General features: G+C 39.3%; 3 protein-coding genes across 3 annotated transcripts; 2 read left to right on the top strand and 1 right to left on the bottom strand.

Moving 5' to 3' along the window:
* Nucleotides 1–1,080: 1,080 nt before the first annotated feature.
* On the top strand, nucleotides 1,081–5,597 carry pym1 (PYM homolog 1, exon junction complex associated factor). The gene is made up of 3 exons (XM_078255662.1): nucleotides 1,081–1,402; nucleotides 3,917–4,010; nucleotides 4,226–5,597. The coding sequence occupies exons 1-3, from the start codon at nucleotides 1,324–1,326 to the stop codon at nucleotides 4,728–4,730; spliced, it is 678 nt and encodes a 225-aa protein (XP_078111788.1). The 5' UTR covers nucleotides 1,081–1,323; the 3' UTR covers nucleotides 4,731–5,597.
* LOC144521228 (transmembrane protein 198-like) lies at nucleotides 5,103–17,694 on the bottom strand. The gene is made up of 5 exons (XM_078255661.1): nucleotides 17,433–17,694; nucleotides 15,454–15,759; nucleotides 11,864–12,439; nucleotides 11,613–11,740; nucleotides 5,103–11,438 (listed from the first exon to the last, which is right to left on the bottom strand). The coding sequence occupies exons 2-5, from the start codon at nucleotides 15,611–15,613 to the stop codon at nucleotides 11,295–11,297; spliced, it is 1,008 nt and encodes a 335-aa protein (XP_078111787.1). The 5' UTR covers nucleotides 15,614–15,759; nucleotides 17,433–17,694; the 3' UTR covers nucleotides 5,103–11,294.
* Nucleotides 6,691–9,833, top strand: LOC144521227 (matrix metalloproteinase-19-like). Its single transcript, XM_078255660.1, has 9 exons — nucleotides 6,691–6,807; nucleotides 7,690–7,778; nucleotides 7,926–8,056; nucleotides 8,155–8,367; nucleotides 8,532–8,777; nucleotides 8,870–8,968; nucleotides 9,101–9,265; nucleotides 9,384–9,511; nucleotides 9,594–9,833. The coding sequence occupies exons 1-9, from the start codon at nucleotides 6,691–6,693 to the stop codon at nucleotides 9,831–9,833; spliced, it is 1,428 nt and encodes a 475-aa protein (XP_078111786.1).
* Nucleotides 17,695–17,956: the final 262 nt, after the last annotated feature.

Raw genomic sequence — 17,956 nt, 5'->3', positions numbered from 1 at the left:
ATAATTGATGGTATTTTTAGAGTTTATTGTTGCACACATCATACATTTCTATATATCATATTAGGCATTTGTTAATGATTACCAAATGATATGTAAACCTTTAAGAAATTATTTGTAAACCGTCAATAAACATTACATGGTTGGATATTATAAAAGTTTGAAATGAATGGCATCTATAATCGTGCATAATAAATGGCTGAAGCTAAAATGCTATAATATGTCAATCAGTGGGGGAGGAAGTATTGAGATATTTTACTTAAGTAAAGGTACTAATACCAGTACTAATAAAAAAAATACTCTGTTACAAGTAAAAGTCCTGCACTTAAAATGTTACTGAACTATCAAAAGTAAAAGCACTCAATGCTGAAAAATGTCCCCTGTGACCGTTGTACTATTATAAATTCATTCAATTATCATTACTTGTGCAAAAGCGGAATTTCACTGTTGTAGTTGGCTGATGTGGAACTATTTTGTAAGGGACTGCAACTAATGATTATTTTTAATTGATTGATTGGTTAATTAATTGATTGATTGATCGGTGAAAATTCTGCCACATTTACCCAGAGCCTAAAGTGACACAACAGTACAAACCTATACATTAATAATAATAATAATAAATTATTTTTATTGGTCTTTCAATTATTTTTTCCTTGCTTATTTTCTGTTGGATCCTACTGTATTTTTACAAATGTTTATCTTGTGAAGCACTTTGTGACTGGTCTGTAAAAGGTGCTATATCAAATAAACGTATTATTATTATTATTTTTATTATTATTTGTGAAGCTGGAATCATGCATTATTTATTATAAGCTCTCTCTATATATATATTTTGTGTGCACAAATCTTAATTTGTATGTATGCATGTAATGAATTTAAAAAGTACAATATTTCCCTCTTAAATGTAGTGGAGTAGAAGTGGAAAGTAGCATGAAGAAAAAAGGCTTAAGTAAAGTTCAAGTACCCTTAAATTTGTAGAACTTGACTAAATATACTCAGTCACATTCCAGGGCAATGCTGTCCACTTCAACAAGCTGGCAACCTATAATCCACGTCGTCATTTCCGAAGTTGAAGAAAAGGGTTCGCACGATTTGGCTTCCTTTACCGCCCGATTATACACACACTAGCTCTACATACACAGTTCAGCTATCGTTGGTTAGCATTAGCTGTCGTGCGCTTCGTCTTCACTGTAATAACCGTCTGTAGAAGCTGCCATGACAGCTCTCTTCTCGAGGGAAGCAAGAGTTGAAAAAGTTGTATTTCGCTGCCGTGTGGTATCAAAGTGAGCGAGGGGACGTTTTGGTGGACACCGCAAAGCTAGGTTAATGTCTAACGTTACCGACCGACCGAGTGAGGGGAGCGGAGCAACCAAAATGGCAACCCCCTATGTCACAGATGAATCTGGTAAGGCTGCTGCATGTGCCAGACCTTTGTCTGCCTAAAACAAATCGATCTTCATTTAACAAAGCAACTACAATTAAGTATTTATTAACAACAATAACAATAACATGTTGACGTTTTTATTCAGATGTTTTGTTTTGCAGCTAGCTAATGCTAAACGGCTAACATGATACTACCCACTCTTTCACTTCATTTAGTTATTGATGTAGCTTTATTTAGAGTTATAAGTGGTTTAATTAGCTACATTACCTTTTTGCGTAAACCTGTTGCCCCATTAGCTAGCAATCATTAGCTATTTAACTACTGTAACGTTACCAGGTATTTCTGCTGTAATGAGTTCAGAATCAGATTTATTACCAATACATTTTACAGTAACGTTAGCTGTAAGATAAGTTTAGAATGTTGTAACACCCGCCTGCATTAATTAGGACCAAGTTAGAGTATATATGATTTTATATCATGATATCGATTGAGAAACAGTTAATGGATAAAATAACCAGACATAAATAATTCAAGGTAAACGACAAACAACGATACTTAATTACATTGATGCATAGGTTAGGGCTGGGCGATATGGAGAAAATCAAATATCACGATATTTTTGACCAAATACCTCGATACCGCAACGATATTGTAGTGTTGACTATTGGTGCTTTCACAAAATATTTACACAATGAGATTTTTGATAAATAATCATCAGTAATGTGGATATGTCTAAGTGGGTAAAGGCAAATAATAGACGGTCTGGTAAGTTCAGAAAATGACATAACTTTACTGTAATGCAGCCTTTAAAACCAGGAAAAGACAACACTTATGCCATATTACGATATCCAAAACCTAAGACGTTATCTAGTCTCATATCACGATATTGATATAATATCGCTATATTGCCCAGCTCTAGCATAGGTTATATAAAACTTCAAAATGTCCCAAAGCAGTCCTGCTTATTGGTCGCAATATTGCCTAAAATGGTCTAACACAGTGGTTCCCAACCTTTTTGCCTTAAGACCCCTTAAAATGAGGTAGTATTTATTTACATGCACACCTTTATCATATGTCACAAACATCAGTGGTGAGCAGTGCTTTTCTCCTCTTATTTTCTTGATTTGGATTGTCTAGAGGACTGAAGAGGTAAAGCTATTGAGAATGTCACAAGAAAAAAAGCAAAGACTTAAGAAAGAAAACGAGTAGCATTTGTGTAACAAAAATAGTTTTTTTTGTTTCCTATCTTCAGTCATCTCATAATCCCTCAGATTTATCTTGTGACCACTCGGAGGGGTTCGACCCCAAGGTGGGAACCACTGGTCTAAAATACCGAGACATATTGAAGGGATAGCTACCACGGTATGTATAGTATCACAATAGACGGTTGACATCGTCTCATGATGTACTGTATATCGTCACCCTCACTATGTAAACATATTACAATAATCAAAGTCATATAATGCTTACTTTCGAACAACGTTCTTATCCGTTTATTTCCCAGCTGCAATACACAAAGCATTGTTCCTGTGCCCACTAGAGTGCAGATCGGGCCACATTTGTCTGTCCGAGCCCGGCCCGCGTCCGACAGAGCAGTAACCGAATCCGGCCCGAGCCCGACACAGTTAAAATCTCTTTTTTTTCTCCTCATACTAATGACACACACGTTTGTTTGTGTGGAAAGCCCGCTTTTATTAAGCAACTGTAGGAAGGCATTCGGAAATGTCAACAGATGAACATCAGCACACACGGGGCAACAAGCGCACGTTGACACAGGCTCACCTACATAATAAGCTTTTTTTAAATGTTCAATGCCTTATCGCGCTGATGTGACCGACCCGAACATCACTATGAACTATACTTATGATTATGTCTTTAGTGTACTTGGTCATATGTTTAATTGACCAGAAATTCCCTGTCTTGCTAACAAAATGTGTATAAAGGTCATCTCTCAAATAGCAATAACATTGCCTATACACCTTTTTCACAGCAGACATGTTGACATGTCATAGTAATGATGGCTGCATTCCACTTAGGAGAGGCCCAGGTATTGTGCATGCTGACTCACTGAAATAGCTTACTGGGACACTTGATGGAACTGAGCCATCGTTAAGGTTATCAATTTTAGCTGTGCTTTTCCTACTATGACAAGTCAAAACATGTCTGCTGTGAAAAAGGTCCATTGAGTGCAATTCCAACTAATAGTTAACAACACAGATATGGGGTAATTTGGAGTTTAAAAAAAAAAAAAGACTCGGACAGTACACATTAATGTAGGCAAAAGGTTATTTTTCATCTGTAGTCATTGGACAGGAAAAAAAAAAACATACGACAGAGCAATAATGAAAGGAGTAGAGAATGCAGTTTTGACAAACCTCCAAAGGATTCGAGTGAGCGCTGAGATATTTTCTTGGTCCTGATAACAGTCAAAGCCAGCTCGCAGCTGACATAAAGGTCTGCTGGCTCCAAAAAATGTGCACTTTTATTCATGCCAATATACCAGCACTCTAAAATGGTGTACCTGTTGCTCTTCAGGGAAATACATTGCTGCCACTCAGCGACCTGATGGAACATGGAGGAAGCCGAGGCGGGTGAAGGATGGTTATACCCCCCAGGAAGAAGTGCCGGTGTAAGTGGCGTTATTTCCCTACAGTTGTACGCAGAATGTGTAAATCCTAATGTTATTGAGAAAGTAGCGGGGGATTGCAGCAAGTAGGGATGCTCTGATAAGTTAGAATGGGCCCATATTTGTTAGAAATGTGTTTAATATTTCTTGAGCAAAGAGTCATTTTCATCCCCTCACCTCAGTTTTTAATCCTGTGTTTCTGTTCCTTGCTGTTTCAGCTACGAAAACAAGTTTGTGAAGTTTTTCAAGAGCAAACCTGACCTGCCACCTGGGATGAACCCGTCCGATGGAGCTCTGACAAAGCAGCAGCAAAAGATCCCCGGCTGCGGGGACAGTGAGACAGCCGGTCTCTCAAAGTCTGCCAAACGCAACATGAAACGCAAAGAAAAACGGAAACATCAGCAGCACCAGGACGGCGACGGTGATGCGGATGTGGACTCGGTGGGCGACGCTGTCGAGAACGTGTCCATTTCAGACAGCGCAGAGTCTTCAAACAAGACGAAGGCGCCGGCTTCCGTCTCGTCTCCCAAGGATTCGACGGCAGAAGCAGCCGAAAAGGCCAAGAAGATCAAAAACCTGAAAAAGAAGCTGCGGCAAGTCGAGGAATTGCAGCAGAAGGTGGACTCAGGGGAAATAACGGAGCCAACAAAGGATCAGTTGGAAAAGCTGGGTCGGGTTAAGATCTTACAAGATGAGTTACAGCAGCTCGAGCGTGACTCTTGAAGCAATAAAGAAAAAGCAGAAGAGTTGAACAGACTACACATACAAACTACATATTACAAGACAGGGAAGGGACCCTTGCAGCTTTGTGATCATGGCTTCCATTAAACATATTCTACCTATTTGATATTCATGATGAACTCTGGAAGTGAACACAGTCCCTGCGCCTTTGAAGCAGATCATGACAGAAAGTCCACGTAGCAGGCACCACATCAAAACTGACCGGCCTCTTTTCTAGATTCAGATCTCCAGATAACAATACGACTCCTGCTCATACACTTATCGGCCAGGCCACTCATTTATAAATATCTTTTAAAGACATTGTGAATTGTTTTGTGCGTGTCTGTCCTTTCCATTTTGTACCTTTTTCGTCACAACAGGTATTACTCACGTATAAAATATTTTCTGTTTAAGAGAATATAGTTTGTTGACTTGTCTGCTCTAAAAATTAACACATTTTTGTCAATGATCGGATGGATTGTTGGATGTTGAGCCGCTGTCTATACAGTCATTACATTAATTAAAACTACATGCATAAAATGTTTATCTCATATTGGTTATTAGTAGTAGAGTGAACCATTACTCTGTGAGTTTCCTGAATGGAACAGAAATTATTTTGGCAGGAAAAACATGGTGTCATGGGATGTTTTGGAAACAAGTTATACACTTGGTGATATTGTATAGTTTTCCTATTGTCAACAAATCCCATTTAAAAAGAAAAAAAAAAGACCAAAACCAATAATTAATTGTTTCTACCGACAAGTATTGTCTCTGTAGCCAAAGTGTATTCCTCTGTGCCATAGAGCTCCATTGTTAAAACAAAAAAAACTATTAAAAATACAATAAAATGCATCAATGAGCCACACTGTTGCACCTGTTGACATGTTCCTTTATTATGATGAACATGGACAGTAGTTACTTTGAGTTGATCCCACATACATGTACACCGTCCTGCTTCCGTAAATACTCACTAGACCCAGGGGTCTTCAATAACAATCAATTGTCAGGTTTAAGTTGGCAGAAGAGGGGATATGCCTGAACCTAGGGCAGGAACACCCCTTAATGAGAACTAAGGGGTTGTCTAGTGTTTGTGGCGTTAAAATTGAACCAGTGGTTAAATTTAGAAACTAATTGTTTTAAACATGTCTGAGTCTTGTTCCCATCTGTCCACTCACGTTTTATGAGCTTCTCACAGTGTTAAAGCAGAAAAATGAGGCGTTCTCTGTTTCCATTCAGAGGACGATTTGTAGCGATGGTTACATGGGGGCGTCATTGTTTTTTCTTGAATGGGCTCCTACATTGTGAACAATATAATTAGCTGTTGTCTCAAGGAGGAAGTGTGGTTAGTTGTTTTCCTCATACAGCTGTAACCACGAAGTGAAAAATGTTAAGATTTATGTGGAATATTGTACATGTTTCACCAACATAACACAGTATTTCTGGTACATCTGTTGCACTTTCATGTCGTCTGAAAAATAATTGACCTACAAAGTATAATTAAATATCAAGAAAGTGGGATTTTCTTTCACCACAATGACATAACTGGTTATAAGTCGTAACCTTTAGTAGATGGTGGGCGAGTTAATACTTAATTTATTTGCTTCCTTTGACGTAAACAAAATTAAAAAAGTTATTCTTAAACTCTTCGAGACAAATGGCTCTAAATGATGGTGCAAGAAGGCGTGATCATGCTGGTGGTGTCTGAAATATGTTTTGGTTTTTGTCATCCACACATCACATTCCTTGTAAAGGTTTATTATGTGGCTTTGAGGCAGGTCCTGAACAGACACTTGATGGTATAAAAACCGAAATCCCTAAACTAAAACACCAGCTTCAGCTCTGCCACAGGGAGGACTAATACTCAGAGGATGGATGCAGATGGCGGAACTGCAGTCTTCAGCGATGCTTAGAGAGACCCAAAACTTGTTTGTTATCGGTTGAAAAGTTATTATTTGACAGTGTAATGGAAAAAGACCCAAACTGGAAAATGGAATATAGGCTGGAGTTAATGTTGCTTCTAGTTCTGCTGACACCAGCTTCATCCGTTGCCCTGAGCAGAGAAGAATTTACAGAAGCGGTGGTAAGAAAATGCAGAACATGTTGAGATGCCGAAACATACATTTACTGAGAATTTAAACCAACAACATTTCACACAAAAAAGAACACTATCCGTTATTTTGAGTCTTTGAGCTGTTTGTTTTTTTCACAGTTTAAAGTTGCCTGGTAATACGGAAGAGGATTAGGGCCACGTGAAATTCGGAGTTCTGACTTTTTTTTCTCAGAACGCTGACTTTTTTTTATCAGAACTCAAAGACATTTTTTTCACATGGCCCTAATCCTCTTCCATATAGCAACACTGATTGTGATTATCGAATATTATTTAAGCTAAATTGTGCAATCTGAAGTCCATACTGCAGTGAATTATTTTGTTTGACAAAAAGAGGAAGACATGTTTTCAGTTGTAAAACATATTGGATACAAATCGTTGTAACCTTTCATTTAGATGGTTCAAATTGATTAAAACTACCTTGGGATGATTTTGGCATGACGTACTTATTAGGGAGTTAAGTAAATGTTCACCAACCATTGGCTCTGATAATATCAATGCTGCCCAGGTAGTTAGCGTTTCATTCAGGGAGCAAAAAAATATCCCTGTGATAGTACTGGTTGACAAAAGTCTTTCTACATGTATGCACCACATTAAGTCGACATATAGTTACTTTTCTGATTATGATTTTACAAACACATAATAAAAAAGGTTGCATTACTGTAGATTTAACTACAGTTACAAACAGTCTGCTTATTGAGTAAATTGTGATGCTAAAACTTGGTCCTTTTCTTAAAAGTAAAATGTTGAATGCCGGACTTGGAGTATTTGTTTAGTATGGTATTGGTACTTTTATATAAGTAAATGACCTGAATACTTTTTCCACCACTTTTAAAATGAGTGCTCTTTCTTTAGGTGTATTTAAGGCAGTATGACTATCTGAACATCCCACTGGACAGTGAAGGCCAAAACCATCCACCTGAGGAGATAGTGGAAGCCCTAAGGTGACCATATTTCATCCATTTGAACTATTTGTAAAGGTAGTTTAACATGTTCTCCTCTGTTTTATTTGTTTACCGTTACCCCAGGTTTGTTTGTTTATTTGAACCAGTGCAAATGTCATATCTTTTTGTCTCTTCTTTGTATATCAGAATCTTTCAGAAAGTGACAAACCTGCAAATATCAGGTAAACTAGATTCAGCCACTCTGGCGATGATGAACAAACCTCGATGTGGACTACAGGACACTTTCAATAACAAATCTCTTAAATATCGAGTCCTGGGTGGGTAACTTCATATTACATATCCGATACTAATTGTTAATGTAGCATTGTCTGATAAATGCATGTAAAATGTCACCTAATGTTTCCTAATTGAACAGGTTACTGGCGCAAGAAGATGCTGACCTACCGCATCTATAATTACACCCCTGACTTGGGTCAGGGAAAGACCCGTTTGGCAATCCAGAGTGCATTCAAGTACTGGAGCGATGTGTCACCTTTAAAGTTCAAGGAGCTGCAGCAAGGAAGAGCAGACATCAAAATCTCCTTTCACAGAAAAGACAAGACGTGTCCAGTTCCCTTTGACGGACGAGGTAGGAGCAACTTTCTTAAAATGTTTCACTTGACAATCTCTGAATGTCTCAAAGAAACCGTGGAAAGTTTTCTGATCTCGGTACTTTCACACATGTTGAATTGGAAAACCTTTGATATAAGATGCCACTTGATTGAAACAAAAGAGTTCTTGCTTTATCTTAAGGTCATGTTTTGGCTCACGCTGATGCCCCCGAGTCAGGCATTGTGCATTTTGACAACGATGAAGTGTGGACAGAGGGGAAGAGCTCCGGCTCCAACCTGAGGATTGTTGCAGCCCACGAGATTGGCCACGCTCTCGGCCTGGGCCACTCACAATACTACAGCGCACTGATGGGACCTGTTTACAATGGATACCGCTCCGACTTCAAGCTACATCCAGATGACATCCAAGGGATCCAGGCTTTATACGGTAAAGTCAGAATAGAGTTATAGTGTCAGGGTGTGTGTGTGTGTGATTGTTAAAGTACAACTTATGCTATATGCAGTGTTGTCCCTATTCAGGAAAGCCAGAGAAGACTCCTCCATCCAGAAATCCAAGTCAGTTATTGCCAGGAGTTATTCCAGATCCTTGCAAGGCCTCTGTGGATGCAGTAATGTTGGGTATAGAGACTCTGATGCTGCCACACTGCACTCAATAAAGAAAATAGCCTCTGTATTTTGATATTTAAACAGTAATTTGGGAGTTGTACCGACTTACAGCTGTATGTTGTCTCCTGCATTGTGTCCCTGCAGGTCCTTTGCGTAAGACATATGTCTTCAGTGGTCAGTATGTGTGGACGTTGTCCAGCTCTGGCTACAACACTCCCATCTTAATCTCTGCACTGTGGAAGGAGCTGCCAGGGAGCCTCAATGCAGCTGTTCACTCTCAGCGGACCAGCAAGTCCTATTTTCTGAAAGGTGGATTAATTTCATAGTTTCTCACAAGGGTATGATGTACAATGCTGGCAGGATTTTAACATTTTTAAAATGCAGTGTTTAAATAATGCATTTCTTCTCTTCACATGTTCTTTTACAGAAGACAAAGTATGGAGATACACTGGCTTTAAACTTGACCAAGGCTTCCCCAAACGCTTGGCCAATATCCCGGCTGATATTGACTCAGCCTTGTACTTCAATAAGAACAAACAACTTGTCTTTTTCAAAGTAAGTGCAAAACACAATATTTCCTTCTATCTGTTTTGAGAGTTTTTGTTGAATGTCTCGTTCATTTTCTGGGTTATTTCAGGGCTCTGGATACTGGCAGTGGGACGAAATTAGTACGACAGACTTCAGTTCATATCCCAAACCTATTGGAAAACTCTTCCACGGGGCACCTAGCAACCCTAATGCTGCATTGACATGGACAAACGGACATATATACTTGTTTAAAGGCACCCAGTACTGGCGTGTAAACCAGAACCACCAAGCAGTGGAGAAGGCCTACCCTCTGAACACGGCCACGCACTGGATGCAGTGTGACGACTGAGCCACCAGAGGCCACCGGGGATTCAACACAAACTTCGTCCTGCACAATGATTCAGTATAAGAATTGGGGGGGGTTGGGTAGTCTGCATGAAATAAACACCAGAATAAATATTTGTGTCTTATGATGTTTCTTTTTTTGTTTATATTATTATTTAAAAAGTAGCTATTGACATACATGAAATTTAATAAGTCAAACTAAGACTTTATGGTGTTTGTTTCAGTAGGTTTGGACGTTGTTATCCACTAAAAATAAAGCATCTACAGTATGTAATATTCCTGAAGAAAAAAAACATACCTGCAGAGATGCTAAGATGCTCTTTTATCACCAGAAATTTAGACTGTTATAGTAGGAAAAGCACAGGTGCTGCTAATAACATTATGGCTACACACACACACACACACACACACACACACACACACAGTTCTCCTGTTGCACCTGTTAGTGTGAAACAAGTCACACCTTTGTCATTCTTATTAGAACCTACTCTTAAAGTTTTTTTTTTTTTACAGCTGTCAAATCTTAAAATGATGGATGCCGAAGTCATGACCCACCCTACTCTGCCTCTGATTGGCTAGTACTAGTTGCGTTGGTTGGTTAGGTTTAGGCATGAGGAGAGATTTGTTGGGGTAATCCAATCAGAGGCAGAATAGGGCGGGTCATGCCTTCGCCATACTGGGAAATAACTCTCTACTTTTGCTAAATGTTTTTTTAGCATTTAGCATTATTATACCATAACTGCCAGTGAATTATTGCTGTTTTTTTTTTTTGCTTTAACAGACATTTATATAAGACAATAGACACGTGCTACATAATGTCATGGTTTGGAATTCCTGTTTGGTAATTCACCATTTTGTTTAACTGTTTATATTTCTTTCCCACTCACCTGTTCTCTATTCCCTCATTAGCTCCCTTGCCAGTCACTTCCACTAGCCCTCTGCCAGATTGTCTTTGTGCTTTATTTCTTTCCAGCGTTATGTTTATTGTTCGATGATTTTTTCATCTTGACCCAGTTTTGACCCAGTTTTGTCTCAGCCTGCCCCGTTTTTGCTGTTGTCTGCCTGGATTGTTTGCATCCTTGTTAAGTAAAGACTCTTTGCTTCTACCTCTGCCTCCTGAGTCGTGCTTTTGGGTTCTTTTTGTCTTAGGACTGCGTGTGACAACATAGTATTTTGAGAATAAAAGATTATTATTCCATCCTGTGAGATAAACTGCTGAAAGGAAGTGATGATCACAAGTCTGATGACTGTGTATTTTGTGTTGTCATCATTCAGGGGATGATCTCCGAGCATCTCAAAGTCCACTGTGTGCATGTTGATGATTAGGCTATCTGAAGAAGCTGGTTAAAGCTAGAGTGGACAATGTCTGTAGAAAATGAACATTTCAAAGTATGTTTAATTATCAGTACATGGTAATGGATTATTCGGATATGTGCAGGTTGCAGATATTTGATGGCGGGTTCCTTCAGACTGTAAAAACAGGGGAGGCAGCAGTCAGAGGCACCATGGAGCCCGTCTCAAAGTCAATCAGAGTATGTGTGATGGTGCTGACGCTGCTGGTGGAGGAGCCTGTTCCCATCTGGCGCTCCTTAAGGCTCTGGAGATAACTCTGAAAGGCAAACAGGAGAAAGACTCATTGTTATTGCACTGACCATCTACTATCATTTTAAACGATGATTACTCATACAATCAGAGGGAATTGAGAAGATTGATTGTCAGAGCTAGACTCTGTTTCTCTGAAGAAAAGAAAGCTGAATGATCAATTTGAATCCCGGCCACTGACCGGCGCCAGGATGTCCCCAGCGTAGCGTTTCAGCGGTGGAGGCCTGCGCCGACGGTGTGGTTGAGGTCTTCTCCTTGACTCTCTATATCTGTGCTTCTTGGAATGTTTCTTCTGTTTTTTGTGTGCAGCTGGAAAGCATCCAAAGGGAAGTAAAAAAAAATAAAGGAAATCATTAGTCTATAACATTACAGAAGAGGATTTTGAGCTCATATTTAACACGAAAACAGCCTTGAATGCATCAGTAAACTCACCTTCTGTGTGTGATACTCCTTTGGCGGTAAACCTCCATTGCACCAAAACACCTATCAGACCCATAACAGGCACTATCCCAGTGATCCCCCAGTTAAACCAGCAGAGTGGACGTGGGGTGACTTGACAGAACAAATCATACACCTGATCTGGCAGCATAAACGTCCCCACCAGGTAATCCACACACAGCATCACAGCGGTGGCTCCAAACACAGATGTGTAGATGATGGTGAACAGTTTCTGCCACTGGAGTGTGAAGAGAGCAGTGACGATGCTTGCAGCCAGAATAACGATGAGAGGCAGCCACACTGGAGTCATGCTGTGAAACTGTCCGATGACTACCAGGATGGCGAGGGAGAGCAGGCTCCCCAGCTGTAGGCTGCTGAGGAGGAGTCCCATGGTGGACACCAGCATGGTCATCAGCCCGCAGAGCACACCCATGCCCAGGCCGATCCCTGCCTTTGTCTCTGAGCCCAACTGGGCGTCCAACAGGGGCTCCTTGTGGTACACCAGGAGGACGGCTGCTGAGCCAATCATGAAGCCAGAGAAGAACATGACCATCTTGAAGCAGCGGTATCCTGAAAAGTGGAATAAAAAAAAAAAAGGTTAGACTTGATTTTAAAAACAAGTCCTGTCTACTATTCCATAATGTATACAAACCCAAAAAATGACTAACAGTATTTTGCAATTGCTTTGACTGTAACTCTTAATGCAGAGAGCCAAGCTGACTTGTTAATTCTTCCTTTTAAACTCAAAATACTGTCCTCACAAAGTGCAAAACACAACCATATGCGCAGCCCTAAAATAAAGCCACAAGTTTTACATTAGCACAAGTTTTGATGCTTATTTCAAAGCGTACTGAATACTGAATCAGTGCAATGCCTTGTTTGCGAGCATTTTATTACAATATTACCTTAGCGTACTGTACTTGAAATATCTAAGGTGTGGTGTCAAAACTGCAAAAAGCTAACTCATGGAGTCAAGAACAATAACAATTATCATTTTGTCTTTTTTAATGTGAGTCAGACTCTGGACTACATCATCTATTTGCAGTAACGCAGCGTATTCAATAAATAAAATGCTTTCAAAGGTTATTCTTACTCTTGATAATAAAAAAAAAATGATTTCTACATAAATTGCACATTTTCCTTTTTTTAATGAGATTTTACATTGTAAATGTGTTCTAATCATAAGGTAAAGTGGAAAAACTTTTTGTTTTGATATTAAAGGGGACATATCATGAAAAAACTCACTTTTTCAGTGCTTGTGAACATTCATTTAGGTATCTGGAGTTCCTACAGTACCAACCCACAAACTGTGAAATAAGACAACCCAGTCAGTTTTCTGTGGGCTGCCAAGATCAGAAAACATGGGATTCAATTTCCTCCAGCCTCATTAGACTATACCGCCCCTGATCTCAGTATCTCCACCCACGGCTTGAGAACTGCCTTTGCAAAGGTGCGCCCATACACTGTTAATATTAATGGACAACGCATCTGGTTCGGCAAAGTGCTGCAAATGCGGAAGTGCCTTAAACCTGCATTCTTTCTGAATTCCAGCAGGGGGCGACACGTGTGGTTGCAAAAGGAGGTCGGTTTCTGTAGAAGTCTATTTTTTTTTTTTTACCTCAGTAAACATTTTCATAATGAGTTTATGGTCTCAATAGTTTTAAGTCTTCTGCACCACAGAATGATGTTCATTTTTTTTAATTATGGTCTCGTTGATTTTAAAATCAGCGATAAAGCAGGGGGTGTTTTAAGGCGTGACTATGACGTGATTGCCAGTGAAAGTGTGTAACGTAACGTAGAGTGTAAGCAGTTCCTCCCTCACTCCTCCCTCTCGTATAAAATCGTCACATCCGCAACCAGGATGGCTGCACCCGTAACGGCAGACAGATAGCAGATCTCCACAAACCAATGGGTGACTTCACACATGTGCTGTCCATTAATATACAGTCTATGGGTGCACCATATTTTTCTCGCAAGCCAATCAGAGCAAACTAGCCTTTTCAGGAGTGGGGCTTAAAGAGACAGGCGCTAAAACAGAGTGTAATACAGTTTTTTACATTAAAGCATGTAAACATGTTCTAGTAACCCAGCATACATACATTCTGTATTAACCTGAAAATGAGCATTATAGGTCTCCTCTAAAAAAGTTACAATTTTGTGGCATAAATTCTAAACACACAAACATACAGTTGCATACCAGCAGTACTATAGTACTTTCACTGGTTTCTTGCTTGAAACCAGCTTTTGACTGAAATATCACTGAGATGCTTGGAAGACCATGCTGATGTCAATGGGTCACACATTGCTGACATTAATTTTATAAGTGAATTTGTTCCAGTTTTCATGTCCAGCTCCAACATCTGTCATTAACATTTTTTATGTGAGAAATATCAGTTCTCAGAGCTCTGAAAACTGACAGTACTGCCTTTGGCTTCACTATTGTAGCTGCTGCTTTCCTTCAAATTATTAATTATTTACAGTCATAAAATTCCTTGCAGGCAACACTGTGAGACTTTGACAGCATGTGTGTTTGCATAATCTCACATGTTTTAGGTCTATAGGACACACTTCTCCTAATCACGCTCTCAGTTTGTGTTTATTGGATTTGTGTTCAAATATTTTCTTAGGGTAAACAGAGACAGAAGCAAAGTTGAACTCTTTTGCGTCACATTGCTTTTTTTCTTTTCTTCGGGTAAATCTCCCTCAAAGCATTATTACTAAACATACAGCTCTACAAACTGCTGTTACCTGGAATGTAGAAGGTCTTTGTAAAAATGCAACATCGCTGTCAGAACTAACATGAGCTTGTATCAGGTGTAACGCTGTGAAACCACTGAGATGTCAAACAGTGCAACAGGTGGCACTTCATTAATGCTGCCTGTGTCAAATTCAGAGAGAGGACAGAGGACTACCCATCTGCCTCCTCCAGCTTTGTGCTTATCCACCCTAAAACCCTGACGGCTTTCAGACACCTGCCACTGTGGGTTTAAGCCATCATCAGGTGAGCTAATAAAACATTAAAGGTATGAGAACAGTGACAGCAGGGACATGTTGAACTCAGGGGCGGAGCCAGTCGTTGTAAATATCCGGGGCTCAGCCCAAACCTAGGGGGGGCCAAGGGGCATGCTCCATTTACAGCAGCGATAGGAACTATTTGATAATAGAAAGCCTAACAATCTGTACATCGTTTGGGAAAAACATGATAGTTGCCAAGGAAAAGAATCATCCTGTAGAGCCAACATCCTATTTTATATCAAATTGTTCCCTAACTGTCTTCATCATTTTGAAACCAGAACACAAGAAATGAGAATTACTAATTTTTACTTATGCCACCTAAAAAAAGGCAAAAATTCATACTATTTTTAAGTTACATAACATAGGTAGGGAAGGAATTTGACATAAACAGCATTACTAATCTTTCAACGAAGGCAATCATTTTCAAGTAATAGCACTTTACTTTAAAAACCTAAAAGATTCGGGGCTTTTGAGGGATGAAGCCCCAGAAGCCACCACGTTGCCCCGCCCCTGGTTGAACTTTGTGTAGCCTGTTCTTACCAAAATAATTTGTGACCATGAATACATACCGAAAAAGATGTAGATGAGGCCGAATGAAATGCAAACAGAGCAGACGATAGATGGGATGACTTCATACTTGATGTTAATCTCAAGCTTACAAATGTCCACCTCAGCTAAGCCAGCGCTAGGCTCCTCAGTAACAGAGTAAAAGAGTGACGTGACTGCCATCTTGGAGGATTATTATTACTTCTATTACTGTGTGGCTGGTCTTTGTTCATTGAAGGTGGGAAACCGGAATGTCCTGCATGTGGCGTTCAGGAAAAGAGGAAGCTTGGGAAAGAAGAACTTGTACTAAGCTGTTTCCTGTTGTGCACCTGCAAAAAGAGAAGAATGTTTCAGCATTCATGGCAACATAAAATCAGCTTTTTTTCCCAGTTTATTTTCCTGGATGCCAACTTGAGAGATATTCAGTCATCAAGTTGTATGAACACCCTGAGGAGTAGTCCTTCAAAATAGTACTTATAAACTTTTTGAAGTTGTGATTTAAGTGAATATATGAGAGAATATGACTATTTTCCCATGTACCAGTTTCCTGTCCAGAAATCAGGGAAGGAAGCTGGGGATCCCCTCTGAGTTTAATGTCTTTCTTTCTTTTTCCTGGTTCTTTTGTTCAAGAACAGGACACAGATGAGGATATGGCCTTGTGGCTTGATGCCATTACCATACAGGTTTATTGTTCTGAGCATGAGGTTAGATACTCTGTAAACATATCCCACCCCATTCAGTCTTCTTTTTGCACTGCTTTGCATTTTTTGCACTGTTTAGTTATGTATCTTATGTTTCTTATATGCATTTTTATGTCATTTGAGCTGAAGAAGAATTTCTGTCACTCTTGATGGACATTAAAGTTTTTCTTATCTTATCTTACTGAACAATATGACAAAAACAAAACAGCTCAACAATAGGACAAGATATTCTAACATCAATAAAGAAAAGTAAGTGGTGGTAGAAATACTCAGATATTTTACTTAAATAAAACTAGCAATACTTTAGTATAGAAATACTCTGTACTGTTATACTGTTACAAATAAAAGTCTTGCATTTCAAATGTATTATTTAAGTACTAAAGTATTAGCATCAACATTTTCTTTAAGCACCGAAAGTTAGAATACTAATTATGCAGAATGGCTCATTTCAGCATAATATATATTATTGAATTATATTTTTTGTTGCATTACTTTAATGTTACAGCCGGTGAATAATTTTAAATAATGTAAATACTGCTATCCCTGTGGATCAATAAAGTCTTATCTTATTTTAATCTAATGCTATCTCAATTTATTTGCATATAATATGTGAATAAATATACAAAATGTGCTTCTCGTTGTAGTGGAATAGAAGTTTGAAGTAGCAGAAAATGGAAATACGTGTAAGGTACAAGTATACCTCAAAATTCTGAAGTACAAATTACTTTTCACCACTGGTAACGGGTTTTCATCACTTATAAAATGAAATGAATCAATATGAACAATTCATTTTTTAACTGAAGACTAAGAATCTAACTGTGTAAATGTGTGAATCCTGATTTGTGTTGCGTTGGCTCATAGTACAGCTGTCTAGCTACAGTGCTGAATACTGTAAGGACCTTATCAGCTGCTCAGGCAGATCTCACGGTCAGCAAATGGAATTAGAGGAGCTTTAGCAGGTGAGCGATCCTCTTGCCTGTTTATCTCGACGCTGTGTCCTCTCGTAAAGGAGAGTGTGAAACACAAACACTTACACTTTCTAACAGGCTCCTAATAAAATACAAATTACTGACTGCTCTTTGGAGGACGAAAAACTACTGAAATAGTTCCATTTTTATTGGTATGATATGCTTTGGTGAAATCCCACTTCATGAACAATTTTTATTTCTTTTTTTTCTTTTATTCTTTCTGCAATAAGTGACTGTCAATATCTACAAGATCAATAACACAATGTGTAATAAAAACAGATATAGCTCTAAAATAAAAGCATGAAATGAAGAAGTAATATTGCAGTGGCCTACCTGGGATTATGCATCTCTTCACAGAGTAAATGTGAGCTTCAACAGAGAAACAAAAAGTATCTTCAGTGGTAGTTTGTCATGTTCCAGTAAGCCCGTCAGGGAGCGAGCTGTCAGGAGTCTGTGTTGTTCCCTCTGTGAACTGTGGGCGGCCGACCTGTGCTCATGTGAACAGCTGACGCCTGGCTCTGAGAAGGAGACCATCTGCTCCCAGCGACAGTATAGGCGGCTGCTGCCAAGTCCAAGGCCGAGCCAGCTGAGAGTCCAAGCTCTCACTGCCCATGATCCTACTGGAGCCTCCACTTTGTCTCTGCATCAGCACGTCACAGCTTTTTTTTGCCCCATGGCACTTTAAATTAAGGTTAATGTTGGCTTGGGGTAAAAGGGATACTGGACTGTTTCGACGCCTAAAATGTCTTTTCTTCTGGGACTTTTCTAAAGAATCTCATTTAATCCCTTTTGTTATTGGATGGAATTTATGAATGAATGTGCATGGTCTGTGTAGAATAACTCCAGCTAATCTTCAC

This window comes from Sander vitreus, chromosome 7 (genome assembly GCF_031162955.1).
Source record: "Sander vitreus isolate 19-12246 chromosome 7, sanVit1, whole genome shotgun sequence".
NCBI classification, from domain to species: Eukaryota; Metazoa; Chordata; class Actinopteri; order Perciformes; family Percidae; genus Sander; species Sander vitreus.
This window is presented reverse-complemented; position numbering and strand designations above follow the sequence as displayed.

Bases quoted from the DNA above. Each gene is read 5' to 3' on its own strand.
- pym1 (XM_078255662.1), top strand. From the start codon at position 1,324: ATGTCTAACGTTACCGACCGACCGAGTGAGGGGAGCGGAGCAACCAAA. The intron at 1,403-3,916 runs GTAAGGCTGCTG...GTTGCTCTTCAG, and splicing joins CTATGTCACAGATGAATCTG to GGAAATACATTGCTGCCACT. The intron at 4,011-4,225 runs GTAAGTGGCGTT...TTGCTGTTTCAG, and splicing joins CCCCAGGAAGAAGTGCCGGT to CTACGAAAACAAGTTTGTGA.
- LOC144521227 (XM_078255660.1), top strand. From the start codon at position 6,691: ATGGAAAAAGACCCAAACTGGAAAATGGAATATAGGCTGGAGTTAATG. The intron at 7,779-7,925 runs GTGACCATATTT...TTTGTATATCAG, and splicing joins GAGATAGTGGAAGCCCTAAG to AATCTTTCAGAAAGTGACAA. The intron at 8,368-8,531 runs GTAGGAGCAACT...CTTTATCTTAAG, and splicing joins AGTTCCCTTTGACGGACGAG to GTCATGTTTTGGCTCACGCT.
- LOC144521228 (XM_078255661.1), bottom strand. From the start codon at position 15,613: ATGGCAGTCACGTCACTCTTTTACTCTGTTACTGAGGAGCCTAGCGCT. The intron at 11,741-11,863 runs GTGAGTTTACTG...GATGCTTTCCAG, and splicing joins AGGAGTATCACACACAGAAG to CTGCACACAAAAAACAGAAG. The intron at 11,439-11,612 runs GTCAGTGGCCGG...TTTGCCTTTCAG, and splicing joins CTGGGGACATCCTGGCGCCG to AGTTATCTCCAGAGCCTTAA.